This window comes from Heteronotia binoei, chromosome 6 (genome assembly GCF_032191835.1).
Source record: "Heteronotia binoei isolate CCM8104 ecotype False Entrance Well chromosome 6, APGP_CSIRO_Hbin_v1, whole genome shotgun sequence".
In the NCBI taxonomy this organism is placed as follows: domain Eukaryota; kingdom Metazoa; phylum Chordata; class Lepidosauria; order Squamata; family Gekkonidae; genus Heteronotia; species Heteronotia binoei.
In genome coordinates, this window is record NC_083228.1 from 77272557 (window position 1) to 77286564 (window position 14008).

General features: G+C 42.3%; 1 protein-coding gene across 1 annotated transcript in view; it reads right to left on the reverse strand.

Annotated features, from left to right (window-relative positions):
- The window catches only part of OGA (O-GlcNAcase), a 45317-nt gene extending 32430 nt beyond the window's left edge, over positions 1 to 12887 (reverse strand). The window contains exons 1-5 of the mRNA XM_060241813.1: positions 12426 to 12887; positions 7123 to 7174; positions 3900 to 3997; positions 1803 to 1933; positions 203 to 374 (exon numbers count right to left, since the gene is read on the reverse strand). Coding sequence (XP_060097796.1) covers positions 203 to 374; positions 1803 to 1933; positions 3900 to 3997; positions 7123 to 7174; positions 12426 to 12663 — 691 coding nt within the window. The 5' untranslated portion in view covers positions 12664 to 12887. The remainder of the gene's footprint in view (positions 1 to 202; positions 375 to 1802; positions 1934 to 3899; positions 3998 to 7122; positions 7175 to 12425) is intronic.
- Between the last annotated feature and the right edge of the window lie 1121 nt (positions 12888 to 14008).

Here is a 14008-nt window from a genome sequence, read left to right on the forward strand (position 1 = left end):
AGCAGAGGTAGCTCCTTCCTGCTTTGCTGTCAGGATACTGACAATCTCTCATCCTGGAGGATAGGTAAGAACTTTGCAACATGAGGTGGGAAAAGGGGGAGAAAAGAGAAGAAATAATCTGCTTATTTTATGCTAAACCACTTTGAGCAATATGAAAAGCATAGATATTTAACAGTTGAACTAGATATCTTTATCTTCTTACCTGTGGGACAGAAAAGGAATGTTTGTGGCTCTCCCAGATACTGGTAGATTTCATTAGTGATTGAAATTTGAGCATGGGCAAAAGAGCTGAATACTTCTTTGTCTGCTGCACACATATTGTGATCAATATCATCAAACAATAGTGCAAAAGATCTGCAACCGAACTGAGAAACCTACCAGAGAAAGGAAAAGGAGCAAGTCTAAGTTTATCAGGGTGAAGAGTAACACACACAGACGCCCCAATTAACACAAATTTCCCAAGTACTGTTTGAGACTATTTATGTTGAAAGAACCCTTGATCAAACAAACCAATCAATATTCTATTACAGAAACTGAAGAATACATTGTAGTATCCCACACAGGGGTGGTCTCTTGATACTCCCAAAGATTATAACAGGGATTAAACTGTAATAATAAATTGTTAAACATTCTATGCCTAGTATGGAATGCTAAGACAAAAGTCTTCTTTCTTCTGGGAAGAAGTAAAAAAAAGTGTCTTGCCAGACAACTGCTTAAATCACAAAAGCCCTTATACAAGGACCTTGCAGGGGTGATATTCACACACCCAGCACCGTGCTGAAGGAACCTCCAACCTACAGACATCACTTTTGGCAAATGTAAAGGGCAGTAGCTGAAAAGGAAGAAGGTGCAAACTGTATGGATGCACAGAGCACCAAATTAGTGGTTCAGGTCAAGTCAGGAGAAAAAAGCAAGAGAATTTATGTGGGGAGGGGCTCTCAGAACATGCCACTGTTAAAAAGAAACCACACCTTGCTATCCTGCTGGCCCTCTCAATGTGTGCAAGCTCACACAACAGGCACAGCATCCTTGCTTTCTCTCTATGAACACCAGTAGCAAGTCATTACAAAAAGCAAGGCAAAAATGGCAGCACAATAGGTGATTATGAACCATCTCAGGTTCTCAAACCATGAGCTGTTCTACAGTTCCAAGTGCAGTACCCTAACCCACTCACCTTATGAATAAAGTCATATATTTAAGTGCATTGCAAAACTATCATTTAACTTATCATTTGGTTGTACATTGCCAGTAAACAACTAGAGCCAGAGGGTGATATGGAATGTGAAACCACATCTTCCAGTTCCTACTACAGCGTACCTTCCCCTCAGTGCTGCAGTATCCAAAATGGGAATAAAATGGAGGTAGAGCAGTCAAGAGATAAAGGAAAACCAGCATATTAAAGGAAGCAACACTGGGGAAAAAAGCCCCTTCTAGTGTTTCTTCTGCTCAGCACCCCTCTATGAAAACTTGTCATGGCTATAAGTGGTTACACGTTTAGCTGTGTGCCAAAAACAGGAGTTCTCCACAAATGCCACCAGAAGTCATGGAATGTGTGGCTGGTATGGATTATGCAGGAGTGTCTTACTGAATGTGTTAGTCTATTAGAAATCATGAGTGTATTGTCAAATGATGGATGACCAATTTGTTGCAGTAAAAACAGCAGAAGCTATTTTGAAGCAGTGCAGGATACGGCTACCTAGGCCTCTTATGTGTATAAACCAAGGTAAATAAGACCACAATTATGACTAGCTGCCACCAAAATACTACATTTATGTAAGAAAGAGCTGCAAAATAATGAATACCTGGTCCAACTTGCGCTTCAATGTGGACACTTCTTTCGGGTTTGAGAAGGTGATATCAAGTCCAGGAGATATGGCATAGATAAACTCTATCCCATACTCTTGAGCAGCTGCTATCAGAGTCATGAGCTGCTCTAAAAATCAAAGCCAACAATTTTAGCAACAGTTAACAATGGATAAGTTAAGCAATCTCATAAGCTAAAACACATTATTTCCCCTTTAATTGCAGTCCACAAATTTTAAGAAGGCTTATGATTTACTTCATAAATCTTACTAGAACAAGTAAACAAGAATTGTGCATTATGCACGCAGTATGCACATATATAGAAGAACCCTTATGGATAATTGCAAGAGAAGCACTACCACTGACTTCTAGTTCCAAAGAAAGAACTAAAACAGTAGCAAATAGTATGGGCTCTAGTCTAATTTTCATACAAGGCATGACTGATGGAACACAATAAGCCACTCCGTGTGAAATATTTAAATATGTATTCCTGAATTGCAAATGATTATAAAATTTCTGAAGATTCAGGCTAATGGGGCTTTCAAATTACAACTTGCCTAAGAAAGAATAAATTTCTCTTTGAGTAAGCTGGACAGATCCAGCTTACCTTCAGAGAAGGTAAAGCCCCTAAACATTAAAAAAAATTACACTTAGCCCATCCCCAGGGTAACTCTCAGTACCCTCCATGAATGACTGAGCAGGTACATTAATTTTTGTCACTAAAGCTCTCTAATTTGGTTTATGAAGACCATCAACGTACCTGTGCTATTATGCATAGACTTAGATTTTGCATCCAGTTGAGTCAGTTTTCCTATCTACAGGAATTTATTTATACCATGTCCTGCATACCCAGAGTTTGAGTCGTCTGGAATCAAAGGAATTCACCCTTTGATTAGCAATTGCTTACCCTCTTAGGAGGCAAAATAAAAAATGCTTTTTGGATATAATTTACGGACAACTTAAGCCCATTACTTAAAACATGCTTCTGTTTCTATATATGTTTCCCTAAAAGACAGTCTCGTTGAGTTGAACAGGACTTATATCCATGATTGCAACTTAACATCATCCTATCCATGCTCAATGGAGCTTACTCCCAGATAAGTGTACATAAAAATGCAGTTTGGCTGCAATCCTATCCACACTTACCTGTGAGTAAGCACTACTGAAAACAGTGGGACTTTTTCCAAATGAACAAGCAAAGGAATGGGCTACACATGCCAGTTTAAACAAAAAGTGCAATATGTGAACCTTGGGCCTGTTGAGAGAAGAAAGGGAGGATTGCTTGTATGAAATTAACCCCAAATATAAACACTAAATAGCTTCTCATTTTTTGTTTGTTTTGGAGACACCCAATCTCACAACAGCTATTTATACACTATTAAGAATAGAAGATAACTGAGAGATTGTAAAACAATTAACTCCTATTCCACATAGGCAAACAAAATTTAAAAATTGGATGCTAGAACTTTACAGATATTTGCAAGGTTGCATCCAACATAATCTTTACTGGCATTTTTGCCAGTCGTTAGTTCTAAACTACTTCGGAACCATGGTGAGAAGCATGCTTGCCAACTGTGGTTTGAGCTAACCACAAGTAAAAATGTAAAAATGCTCTAATTAACACAGAAATAAATAAATAAGAGGAGGAATTTGCATATAAACGGAAAGAAATACAAAGGATACAATCAACGGGGCTCTTCCAGTCACGTAACCCTGGTTTTAAGATTGGCAGAAGACACTGAAGAACACAGATTCTACAGAATTGTGCACTCACCCCCACTTTGGAAAAAACAACAGCACCTTATGAGCCATAAAGGCTTTCTTCCTCCTGGCATTAAGGAGACTGGCATACACTGTACCTCTACTTTTTTTTTCAGGGACAAAATCACATTACCAGATTGCTTTAGAGTTTCACCTCTAGAGGTATCAAGTACTGCATCCTCGGTGGGGTAGGGCGGGATATAAATCGAATAAAATAAAAAAAAATCCTCAAGAGTAAGAAGTAAAAAAGCACAATTCAGTCTTGTTTACACTTCAGTTCATCCAAACTAACATTTACTGAAAAACTTTTTTGCAAATACAATAAAACTAGTTACCAGCTTCCTCCACAGAGTACATTTCTCGCCAAAACATTCTGTGCTTGTAATCGTCTTTTGGAGCATACAGGTATGTATTTAATCCCCATTTCTGCAGTCTACAAAGTAAACACAAAACATACTCAATACATTATTTACACACCTGCACAGCAATATATACACCCATGAAGCACTGCAAAAGACAGACTGGTAATTTAAAAAAACAATCCACCATTGTGTTTTCTGGTACCCCACTTCCCAATCCCTTCCATACACCTTTCCTCACTCTCTATCACATTCTCCTCCTCTTGAGCCTTCTTTCGCCCTGAATTATACGCCTTCCTTTTCTCCTCTTTCCTTTTCCACATTCTTCCTTCTCCTTTCACCACCCCCAATCTGTCCTTCAAACCTACTTCATGCCATGTCTCCAGCTGTCTCTGATCTGTGCTCTAGGTAATGGGAGGTTAGAGCAGGGGCACAGGTGGTGGAAGAGCTACCTTTCATGAAGTCCGGACAGAACTGGAACTTAAAAGTTAAATGTGCCTAAGCTCACAGCTAGGCTTCTTTTATCTTCATTAGGGACATCTGTTTGATTGCAACTACTTTACCATACCATCTGCTCAAGTACTACATTAGCCTTATAAATGTGGAGCCTTCCAACATTTTGATACTAGCCTATGAAAGTAACTCTGCTGTGGCACCTACTACCCTTTCTCAAACTTCCAAAAGTGCTCACAAGCTCATCAAGACTAGGGACCCCCTATCTACAAAAACCACACATAGCAAACATGTACAAATGTTACAAGAAATTTATTAGTATTCAAGAAAATCAATGGCTTGGAGCACACTAAATTTCTCCAAGCTGTTTACTTTCAGTATAATGATGTTCTTTATATATATGCCCCTTCCTCTTTCTTTTCTTTTTAAATGGGGCATATCCTACCACTTACTCAGGTATAGCATGTCCCATGGTGCAGAACACCTTGAGCTGGTGGGATGCACCTTGCACCAATGGAATATACTGAACCGAGTGGAAAAATACAACAGCCCATGTTGGTCCAGCCATGTAGCTGGCTCTGGAAACAGACATTTTTTCAAATGTGTTTCCTGCGAACAGCAACAGATATTTTACACATGTAAAATACAGGGACGGGGGGGGGGGGGGGGGAGAAGATAATAAGGACTACTAAAAAGCGCCAATACAAAAATATAGGGTTTCTTTGAAGCCCCATATTCAATATTCAGTTAACAATCAAAAGCATTCACTTTGTCTATAGTAGGGGAAGACAACCTCTAGCAGACAGGCTGAATGGCAGCATGTTAGAGCACTTTGCTCAGAACGGCAACTCCCTGGCCCTTATTCCACTTCAAAAGCAGGAAGTAGTGGACCTGAGACAGATCAGGTCATGGATAGGATATGCAAGGACAAGCTGGAAGCCAACCTTACCCTAATGAGAGCTTTCCTCCTGTGCATTAATAACTGTTTAGTGTTATAATCTGAAGCATGGTAGTTCTGAGTGAATGTGGGTGAGATCTTCCCACTGGAGTGGTCATGCTCCAAATGGGCACTACATACAAAGCATCTTTTAGGACCAAACATTATGCAAGTATTATTTTCATCTACTCCAATCACATTCCTAAACTGAAAACCAAATGTCTGATGCGTCATAGGTTTCAAACACATTCTAATTCTGGTCCTCTACCTTCCATGCTAAAAAGATCTATACACAACATAAGTGATGCATTATTTTGGCCTTGTCAAAGGATAATTTCCACATGTAACTCAAAAATAGTGGTGCTGATCCATAAAATTCTAATTGGCTTGTGGCTGAGATACATAAAAGACTGCCTGTAATAATCTCCACATCTGGGCAGTAGCACATGACAGGGCCTTTTCAATGACAGAACAGACTATGGAATCACCTGCCTAAGACGACTATTTAGCAAAGCACTCTGTAGAAAAGCAGATAAAAGATACCTATTAAGCGTGTTTTATGAGTTCTTAGACATTTTATCTGCTAGTTGTTTTTGCACGTGTGGCTTGCTATCAGTGTTCTGAAAATGTATAGCATACAAGCTACCTTGAAGATAGTATGGGGAGAGGAAACACTCCAATGTGATCTTGTCGTTGAATTCCACTACTCTCACCATGGCTCATAGGATCCAAACCAACATTTAGCAGGGTGACGAGTTCAGAAAAAAGTTCTGGATCAGGATTAAATCATTTAGGAACCTTAAATGTTGGGCCTAGCAAAGGACAGTTGACAGGGACTGGCTGCAGAAATCTGTTCCTTTTACTCTTGCATATCGTAATTTGGAGCTAAACTACTATGGCGGTAAATTTCAATAAGAACTGCTCAACTTGGTCAACACTATGACTGTTTTCGCACACAGCTCACCTCGCAGTCACAATCCTGTTCCCTCCACAGCGTCTGGTCAGATTTCCCACCATCTGTGCTGAAGTTACAGGAAGTGCCGCAGCTTTTGTGTAGCAAACGTAAACCGCTAAAACCCACAGCTCTTCCTGTAACTCCGGCGCAGATGGTGGGAAATCCGACAGATGCTGCAGAGGGAACAGGATTGTGACTGCAAGGTAAGCTGTGTGCAAAAACAGTCTATATTTAATGGATTTACAACTGAACAATTGTATTATAGACCAGAGGTCCCCAAGCACCGGGCTGTGGATCAGTACCAGTTTGTGGCCTGTTAGCAACTTGGCCGCACTACTCCTTTCGCCTGCCCGGTACCTGGGCAGATGAAAAAGGCTGCACAGCCTCACTCTAAACCTGCCGCTCCTTGCAGGGGAGCCAGCCTTGGAGTGAGGTAGAGCAACCCCACGACCTCTTTCGCCCACCTGGGACCTGGGTAGACAAAAGAGGCAGCATGGCCTTGCTCTAAAGCTGCTTCCCCTTGTAAGGGAGGCAGCCTTGGAGCAAGGCCACACCACCTCTTTAGTCTGCCCAGTCCCAGGCTGGCATAAGGGGCAGCATGGCAACAACTCCCCCCTATCCCATTTAAATGTGATGGGGAGACAGATCAGCAGCTTCCGCCCCTCACCACCAAGCAGAGAGGCAGCATAAACAACTCCAAGCTCCCCCTCATTTACAGACCCTCATGGGGGGTAGGGGCACGGGCAGGGGGTGGCAAAAACTGGAAAAATTGTCTTCCAGGAAGCTGGTCCCTGCTGCCAAAAAGGTTGGGAACTGCTGTTGTAGACCACTGCAACACATGTTATGGCATGTACCTTCTAAATAGCTCCTTCCTCTGCTCCATAACCCAAGGCCTTCCATAAAAACCTGTGGAGAATAAGTTTTCATTGTTAGGCTTTTATGTGACAAAGTTCTTATATGCAACAAAATGTTTTACTATTTTTAGTGCAAGGAAACAGCCTGCTCATTTTTTTTTTAATTTATACCCCGCCCTCCCCGCCAAGGCAGGCTCAGGGCGGCTTACAGGCATGGCAAAGCCATTGAACAATAAAACTGTTATACAATTCAATAAAATTACAATTTACTATTAAATTTTTACATAATCTAAAACAATCTAAAAACAGTCTAAAATATCTCTACTCGGTGTTATCTCAGTTATTAATATTTGAGATGGCGTATTTCTACAATACAAACTCTGAAAACATTTTAATTTATGAAAATACATAGTCAAGTCTGTTTAATAATAGTAATAATATTACTGTTTTATGATTTCCCACGCTAATTCAACCCCGATCAAAGGTTTTCTGAATTTGTTAATTTTACTATTCTGCTATTGGTTTTTAACTTTGTACCACTTGGCATTCCAAACCCCACCAGCTATATGTGGCTCTGCTTACTGTACCTCATTCCTCGTCTGAAGAAGTGTGCATGCACACAAAAGCTTATGTTCTGAATAAAACTAAGTTGGTCTTAAAGGTACAATTGACTCCTATTTTGTTCTACTGCTTCAGACCAACACGGCTGCTTATTTGGATAATCAAGTCTGGTCACAGCTACTGCATTTTAAACAAACCAAGAAGAATTTGAATGATGCACTGTATAACAGTGAATCAAACCAAGGCCTACAGCAAAACAATTTTCATTCTATGCATTTAAGCAAGTTTACGAAACAATGACAACTGAAAAATTGAACTAGTAGGACAAGCTATTTGTCTAAAGCTGCATGTAACAGACCTGCAACACAGAGGCAGGCCTGAATTTTTTTTTTCCCTTTTACAAGGTGCCTGAAGCTTCACACATAACTGTTAAGTACTGAGATAATTTGAGAAATTAACTGTGTTCCCTGACTGGTTTCTTGCATTCCTGCAAGCAACCCTGAGGCACAATTTTTTTCCTCTATGGAGTCTTTATAGCTTCTTTCCAATACTAGGGAGTGGAAGAAAGAAGATGCTGGAAGAAGTGGCTTAGAACATCCAAGCTGGAGATTGTAGACAAAGCAGCAAAAGAAATAGGAGATTTACGCCCACAAAAAGCTAAGACAATGAGATCTGGGGTTCCATATGCAGGTAGCAGGTGAACTATAAGATTAAGGTCTTGTGTGCTTGATGAACTGGTTGCAGTGTTACTGCGGTGGTATGACAGTTCAATATCAAGGAATTATGACTGTATATTAAATTTTCAAAATAATTGCTAGCTAAAATGTTTTCTTTGTAGCTATTAATCCAAGCAAGCCATCACAGCAATCTTCAATGAAACACTGGCTTCAAAGTACAACTTGAATACAAGGTGGTCTTACATAAACATTTATACCTCCACTTCTCCCCATCTAAGGATGCATTCTGGCTTTTAAAAATGCAAAAAAGCAACAAAATAATGGGATACTGATGGTCCAACGTTCTGTGTCAATGCTGATTTCTATAGTTTTGCTCACTTAGTCCTACAGACAAATCATGAGCTTTCTACTGGTAGGATGCAAAGGGAATGCTTATTAAACTTGCAGATGATATTAAATTGTGAGGAGTCACAAATACAGTAGAAGTCAGAAACAGGGTACAAGATGATCTTGAAAGACTGGAAAACTGGGCTAAATGACAAATAAAATGAATTTTAACAGGGATAAATGTAAAGTTCTGCATTTAAGAAGGAACAATCCAATACATAATTATAGGATGGGGGAGACTTATCTGGTAGTAATCTGTGCAAAAAGGATCTAGGGGTCTTAGCGCACCATACGCTGAACATGAGTCAACAGTGTGATGTGGTGGCTAAAAAGGCAAATGCAATTTTGGCCTGTATCAATAGAAGTACTGTGTCCAGATCATGTGAAGTGATGGTAACGTTTTATTCTGCTCTGGTAAAACCTCATCAGGAATACAGTTTGGGGCACCACATTTTAAGAAGGATATAGACAAGCTGGAACGGGTCAGAGGAGGGCGACAAAGATGGTGAGAGGTCTGGGGACCAAGTCCTATGAAGAAAGGTTGAAGAAGCTGGGTATCTTTAGCCTGGAAAGGAGGCAGCTGAGAGGTGATATGATCACCATCTTCAAGTACTTGAAGGGCTGTCATCTAGAGGATGGTGTGGAATTGTTTTCTGTTGCCCCAGAAGGTAGGACCAGAACCAACAGGTTGAGATCAGAAGAGTTTCTAGCTCAACATTAGGAAGAACTTCCTGACAGAGCGGTTCCTCAGTGGAACAGGCTTCCCCAGGAGGTGGTGGGCTCTCCTTCCGTGGAGGTTTTTAAACAGGCTAGATGGTCATCTGATAGCATTGCTGACCCTGTAAATTTAGGAGGTGTTTGCGAATTTCATGCATTGTGCGGGGAAGTTGGACTAGATGACCCTGGAGGTCCCTTCCAACTCTGATTTTGACCCAACTTCAGTAGCTGTTGTACAACTCTCATGCTCTTCACCTCATCCACTTTTTATAGGATGCTCACATCTACCTCCTTAGTATAGTTAAAATACCATGCCACAGAAAAGCATGTGAAAAAACAGTGCGAGGTATTAAACATTTATGTATTCAGGCTGCAGAACCACTAGAACGACTCTGAAACCCTTTCCTCAAGAGATTTAAACCATTATCAATACAGAGTAAAGCACAATACAATTTAAATCCAGAAGAACACACAGTAACCGTTTTGCTTCTGGAATTCTGAAATCAAAGAAACTACAGTAGCAAACTAGCCATCTGTTAAGTTTATACCAGTGCCCTTCTCTTATTTAAGACAAGCATTTGGCCACTTTGATTACTGAAAATAGGCCTATCAACAAGCAACCAATCCAGCATGATTTCCTTCTCCAACTCTCCATTCTGACCATGAAGGCTATATATTCCAGGCACAACTTGCTTAGTGGTATCAGTGGTTGGCAACTTACAGCACATGCAATGAACAGTGGAATGCTAGACCATTTTGCTCATCACACATTGCCAGTTCCTGACCCAAACAACTAAGGTAAAGCAGTAGAAGGCAAGGCAGCAAGCTCAGCTTATGCCCATCAGCCTCCGGACCCATGCAGTCACCAGCTGGATCCAAGGAGTATTCCAGAGGCACTGGTAGTATTACTGAAGCATGGTATGCTTCCAGTCTGGCCAAGTACAACCCTTAACACTCCCCACACACTTTTGTTTGCTAGTGCACTAACATTCTCACAAGTCGATGCCACCTGATTTCACTACTAAGTTTAGTCCCAAAAGATTTTTTTCCTTCAAATATCTTCTAAAACTCTATATTTTCTGCAAGGTCCTTGCTTAAGCCTTCATCTTCAATGAGAATAATAAATAACTGCATTGATTTACATGAATCCACTATCTTATCCTCCACTCTGACACCGATCCTGACACATCAAATTCCTTAACTATTATGCAAGTGCTGAGTACTGGTTGCCATTCTGATCATTCAACTGAATGCTTTATCTTGTGTTTTGCCAGCCTTTGTTGCTTTATGTATATTTAGAGATATAACACCTTTTAAAACATAAAGACAAATTTCAAAGCAAATTAAGCAAGTGCCAATACAACTTTTTGAAACACTTCACAAAAAAAATAGGCATCTTCTTTAAGGAAAAACTGATATGAAAGACTTGTCTTTTCCACTGGCTACCCAGAAATTCCACTAAGTGGCAGAATGGGAAGCTGCTATGTTCATCTTCAGCTACTAAAGTTAACAATACTATCAAGTTATCCATTTTCCTCACAAGTTCACTACCTTCATAACAAAGAGTCCATACATGCACATACAAATTAAAGTGTGTGCATGAATTACTCTAGCTGGACTTTAGTATAGGGGCCAAAGCATAAGGTATCTTGCACTCATAGCCATTATGAGTTTTTACACACACAAAAAGAATCAGAACACAAGAAAGTACTTTGCAAGTAACATACACAGTGATTGATAAACCTGATTCACTACTAACTGCATCTGCTAGTTTAGTTTCTCAAACAAATATTCCACAAAAAACAGTATAAGTATAATTATCAAAATCACAACTGCAAAAACACTTTACACAATCACTCTGCAAAGAAACCTCCTCTCCCACGTTCAGACCTCACCAAGACTTTCTGTGTAATAGACACATAACAGACCTTCAGAATGTTATCATGGCACATTACATAGCAAACTCAATGAAATTAATCATGTATGAGTTTGGTCACTCATTGCAATTATAAACCTTCCTGATATCTGTGACAGGCAGGATACACAAATAACAACATGCAGTTGTACCAGCAAAACAATGTAAAGCTGCAGTGCAAATAATACTGGTTATTGCATTAGGGGAATCATAGATCTCAAAAGTATGCCTATAAGTAATACTTAGGATTTCTAGACAAATTAATAATACTATTCTACCAAGAACAAAACAAAGCAGGAGACACCTCATCCAAAGACTGTATGCATCAAAAAACAGAAGACTTCTTGAACCTATAATATCTATTCTATTCTCCTGGACCAGTAGCACCTCCAAAGGCCACATGAGCAAGTAATACCTTCTCTGTTGAAAGAAGCCCCATTTATTCTACTGAGGTCAATCAAAGATTAAAACAAACCTGTTGCCTTTACCATCTTCTTTTAAAAAACAGTTAACTGTATTCCCATAGAAAGGAATAAACAACACTCCACAGACTTACTTCTTGGCTGTGTTAATGCACACACGACACACTATTAACATTTTATACTCCAACATCCTTGCAAGAGAAAGAACCAGACACGTACAAAGCTTAAAACCACTCCCATCTTAAACTCTAAGGCTCCAGGGATGGGGAACAGTGGCTCTCCAGATGTTTTTTTTGCCTACAACTCCCATCAGCCCCAGCCAGCATGGCCAATGGCTGGGGCTGATGGCAGTTGTAGGCAAAAAAACATCTGGAGAGCCACTGTTCCCCACCCTTGCGCGAATTTCAAGGGATTCGTTCAAAAGACACCTTCATCTGTCCCACATGACGGCGTCAACCTCCAAGTTTCGAGGCCAGGGCGGAGTCTCGCCGTACACAAAGAGGGGCAAAAGAACGGGTGCTCAGAAGCAAGGAAGTAAACCGGCATCGCTCTGTAGTTCCACCTCTCCGCCGTCTGGGTCTTTCCCATGCCATCCCCGCCCCCAGTTTCCTCGGGTTCTTTTACCTTCCACGACGCCACAAAGGAACCGCCGCGCCCCTCTACTGCTCGCCGCTACGGCGCCGCTCTCGGGATTCGTCTCCGGGGCCGCCGGGTCTGGCCTGGTGGGAGGTACCTCGCTTGGGGCGGCGGTGGCGGCAGCAGGTCCGGAGCTCGGTCCGGGTGTGCCCTGGCCGTCCCCCCGCGGCTCTTCTACCTGCACCATCCCAGTCAGGGCCGCAGCAGGACTCCCTCCCGCCGCCATTGCCCCTTCGCTATTTTAACCGTAACAGGCTGCGCTTGCGCGGGGAAAACCAGCCCCAGCCGGTGCGAGCCAGAACCAACCGCCCTGCCCGCCCGACTGCAACCGGGATCGCTATGACTGATCACGCCCGCCTCCACCTCCTTCGCCGCGTGCCACCCAAAGAACCTCGGGGAGGCGAAGGAGCGGGCAGCTGAACCACCAGCGGCTTCAGGGAACGAATCGACCCACCGAAAAAAGGAAGGGGGAGGAAAATTTAAAAACGTATCGAATGCGCAGGCGCCAGAAGCTTAACGGTTATATACTGCGCATGTCCTGCGGGGGTCGGAGGGGAGGGACGTACAAATACGCATGCGCAGAATTTATACCTTGCCGTACTGCGCCTGCGGGTAATGGTCGGTCTCGGCCCTATAATGTTTATGCGCGTGCTCAGTTTTTGCGCAGGTTTCTGAGGCTACTACTACGCAAGTGTTGGGGAAATAAACAAGCCGGAGGATGTTACGGCGCAAGCGCTGAAACAAACCGTAAAATTGGTCGCTTTAGCATTGCGCATGCGTAAGAGAATTATTCCTCCGAGTGGGTTGTTTGGCTCCTTCCAAACGTAGGGAAGAGAAAGTAGGAGGAGGTGTCTGAGGTTTTTCTCAAGGTCCTTGCTGCCACGCTCCTATCAAGAGCCCCTGCTCATTACACTCGCCCAGTGGTATGCTGCTCAGGCCCTTTATGTTCTCGCCAGACTGGAGGGTGAACTCTGACAGGTACATTCATTAAGGTGTTTCTGAGAGATGCAACAGCTGCCTTTTGTGCACATTTTGCCACACCGTTATCCGTATAGTATAAGGAGGAACGCAGTCTGAAGGCCCAGGTCACAGCAGTTGCTCGATCTGCCTTTCACCACTTTTGGCAGGCCAGGCAGCTGGCGCCCTACCTATCCCCCCAGGATTTAGCTACCTTGATGCATGCAATGGTCACTTCCAGATTGGATTACTGTAACTCTCTCTACGCAGGCTTACTCTTTCGGCTGATCCGGAAACTCCAGCTAGTGCAGAATGTGGCAGCACAGCCGTTAACTGCATTGGCTTTACAGGCAAGCATTCAGCCAGTGCTACGCCAACTGCACTGGCTACCTATTGAATACCAGATCTGCTTCAAGGTTTTGGTACTGACATTTAAAGCCTTACGCGGTCTGGGACCAACATACCTGAGGGACCACCTTTCCCCATATACGCCCCAGAGGTTGTTGAGATCAGCTACGCATCACCCCCCTCCCCCCGACCACCCCTGGCCCTAAGGATGTCCAACTTGCCTCAACCAGAGCCTTTTCAGCCCTGGCCCTTGCCTGGTGGAATCA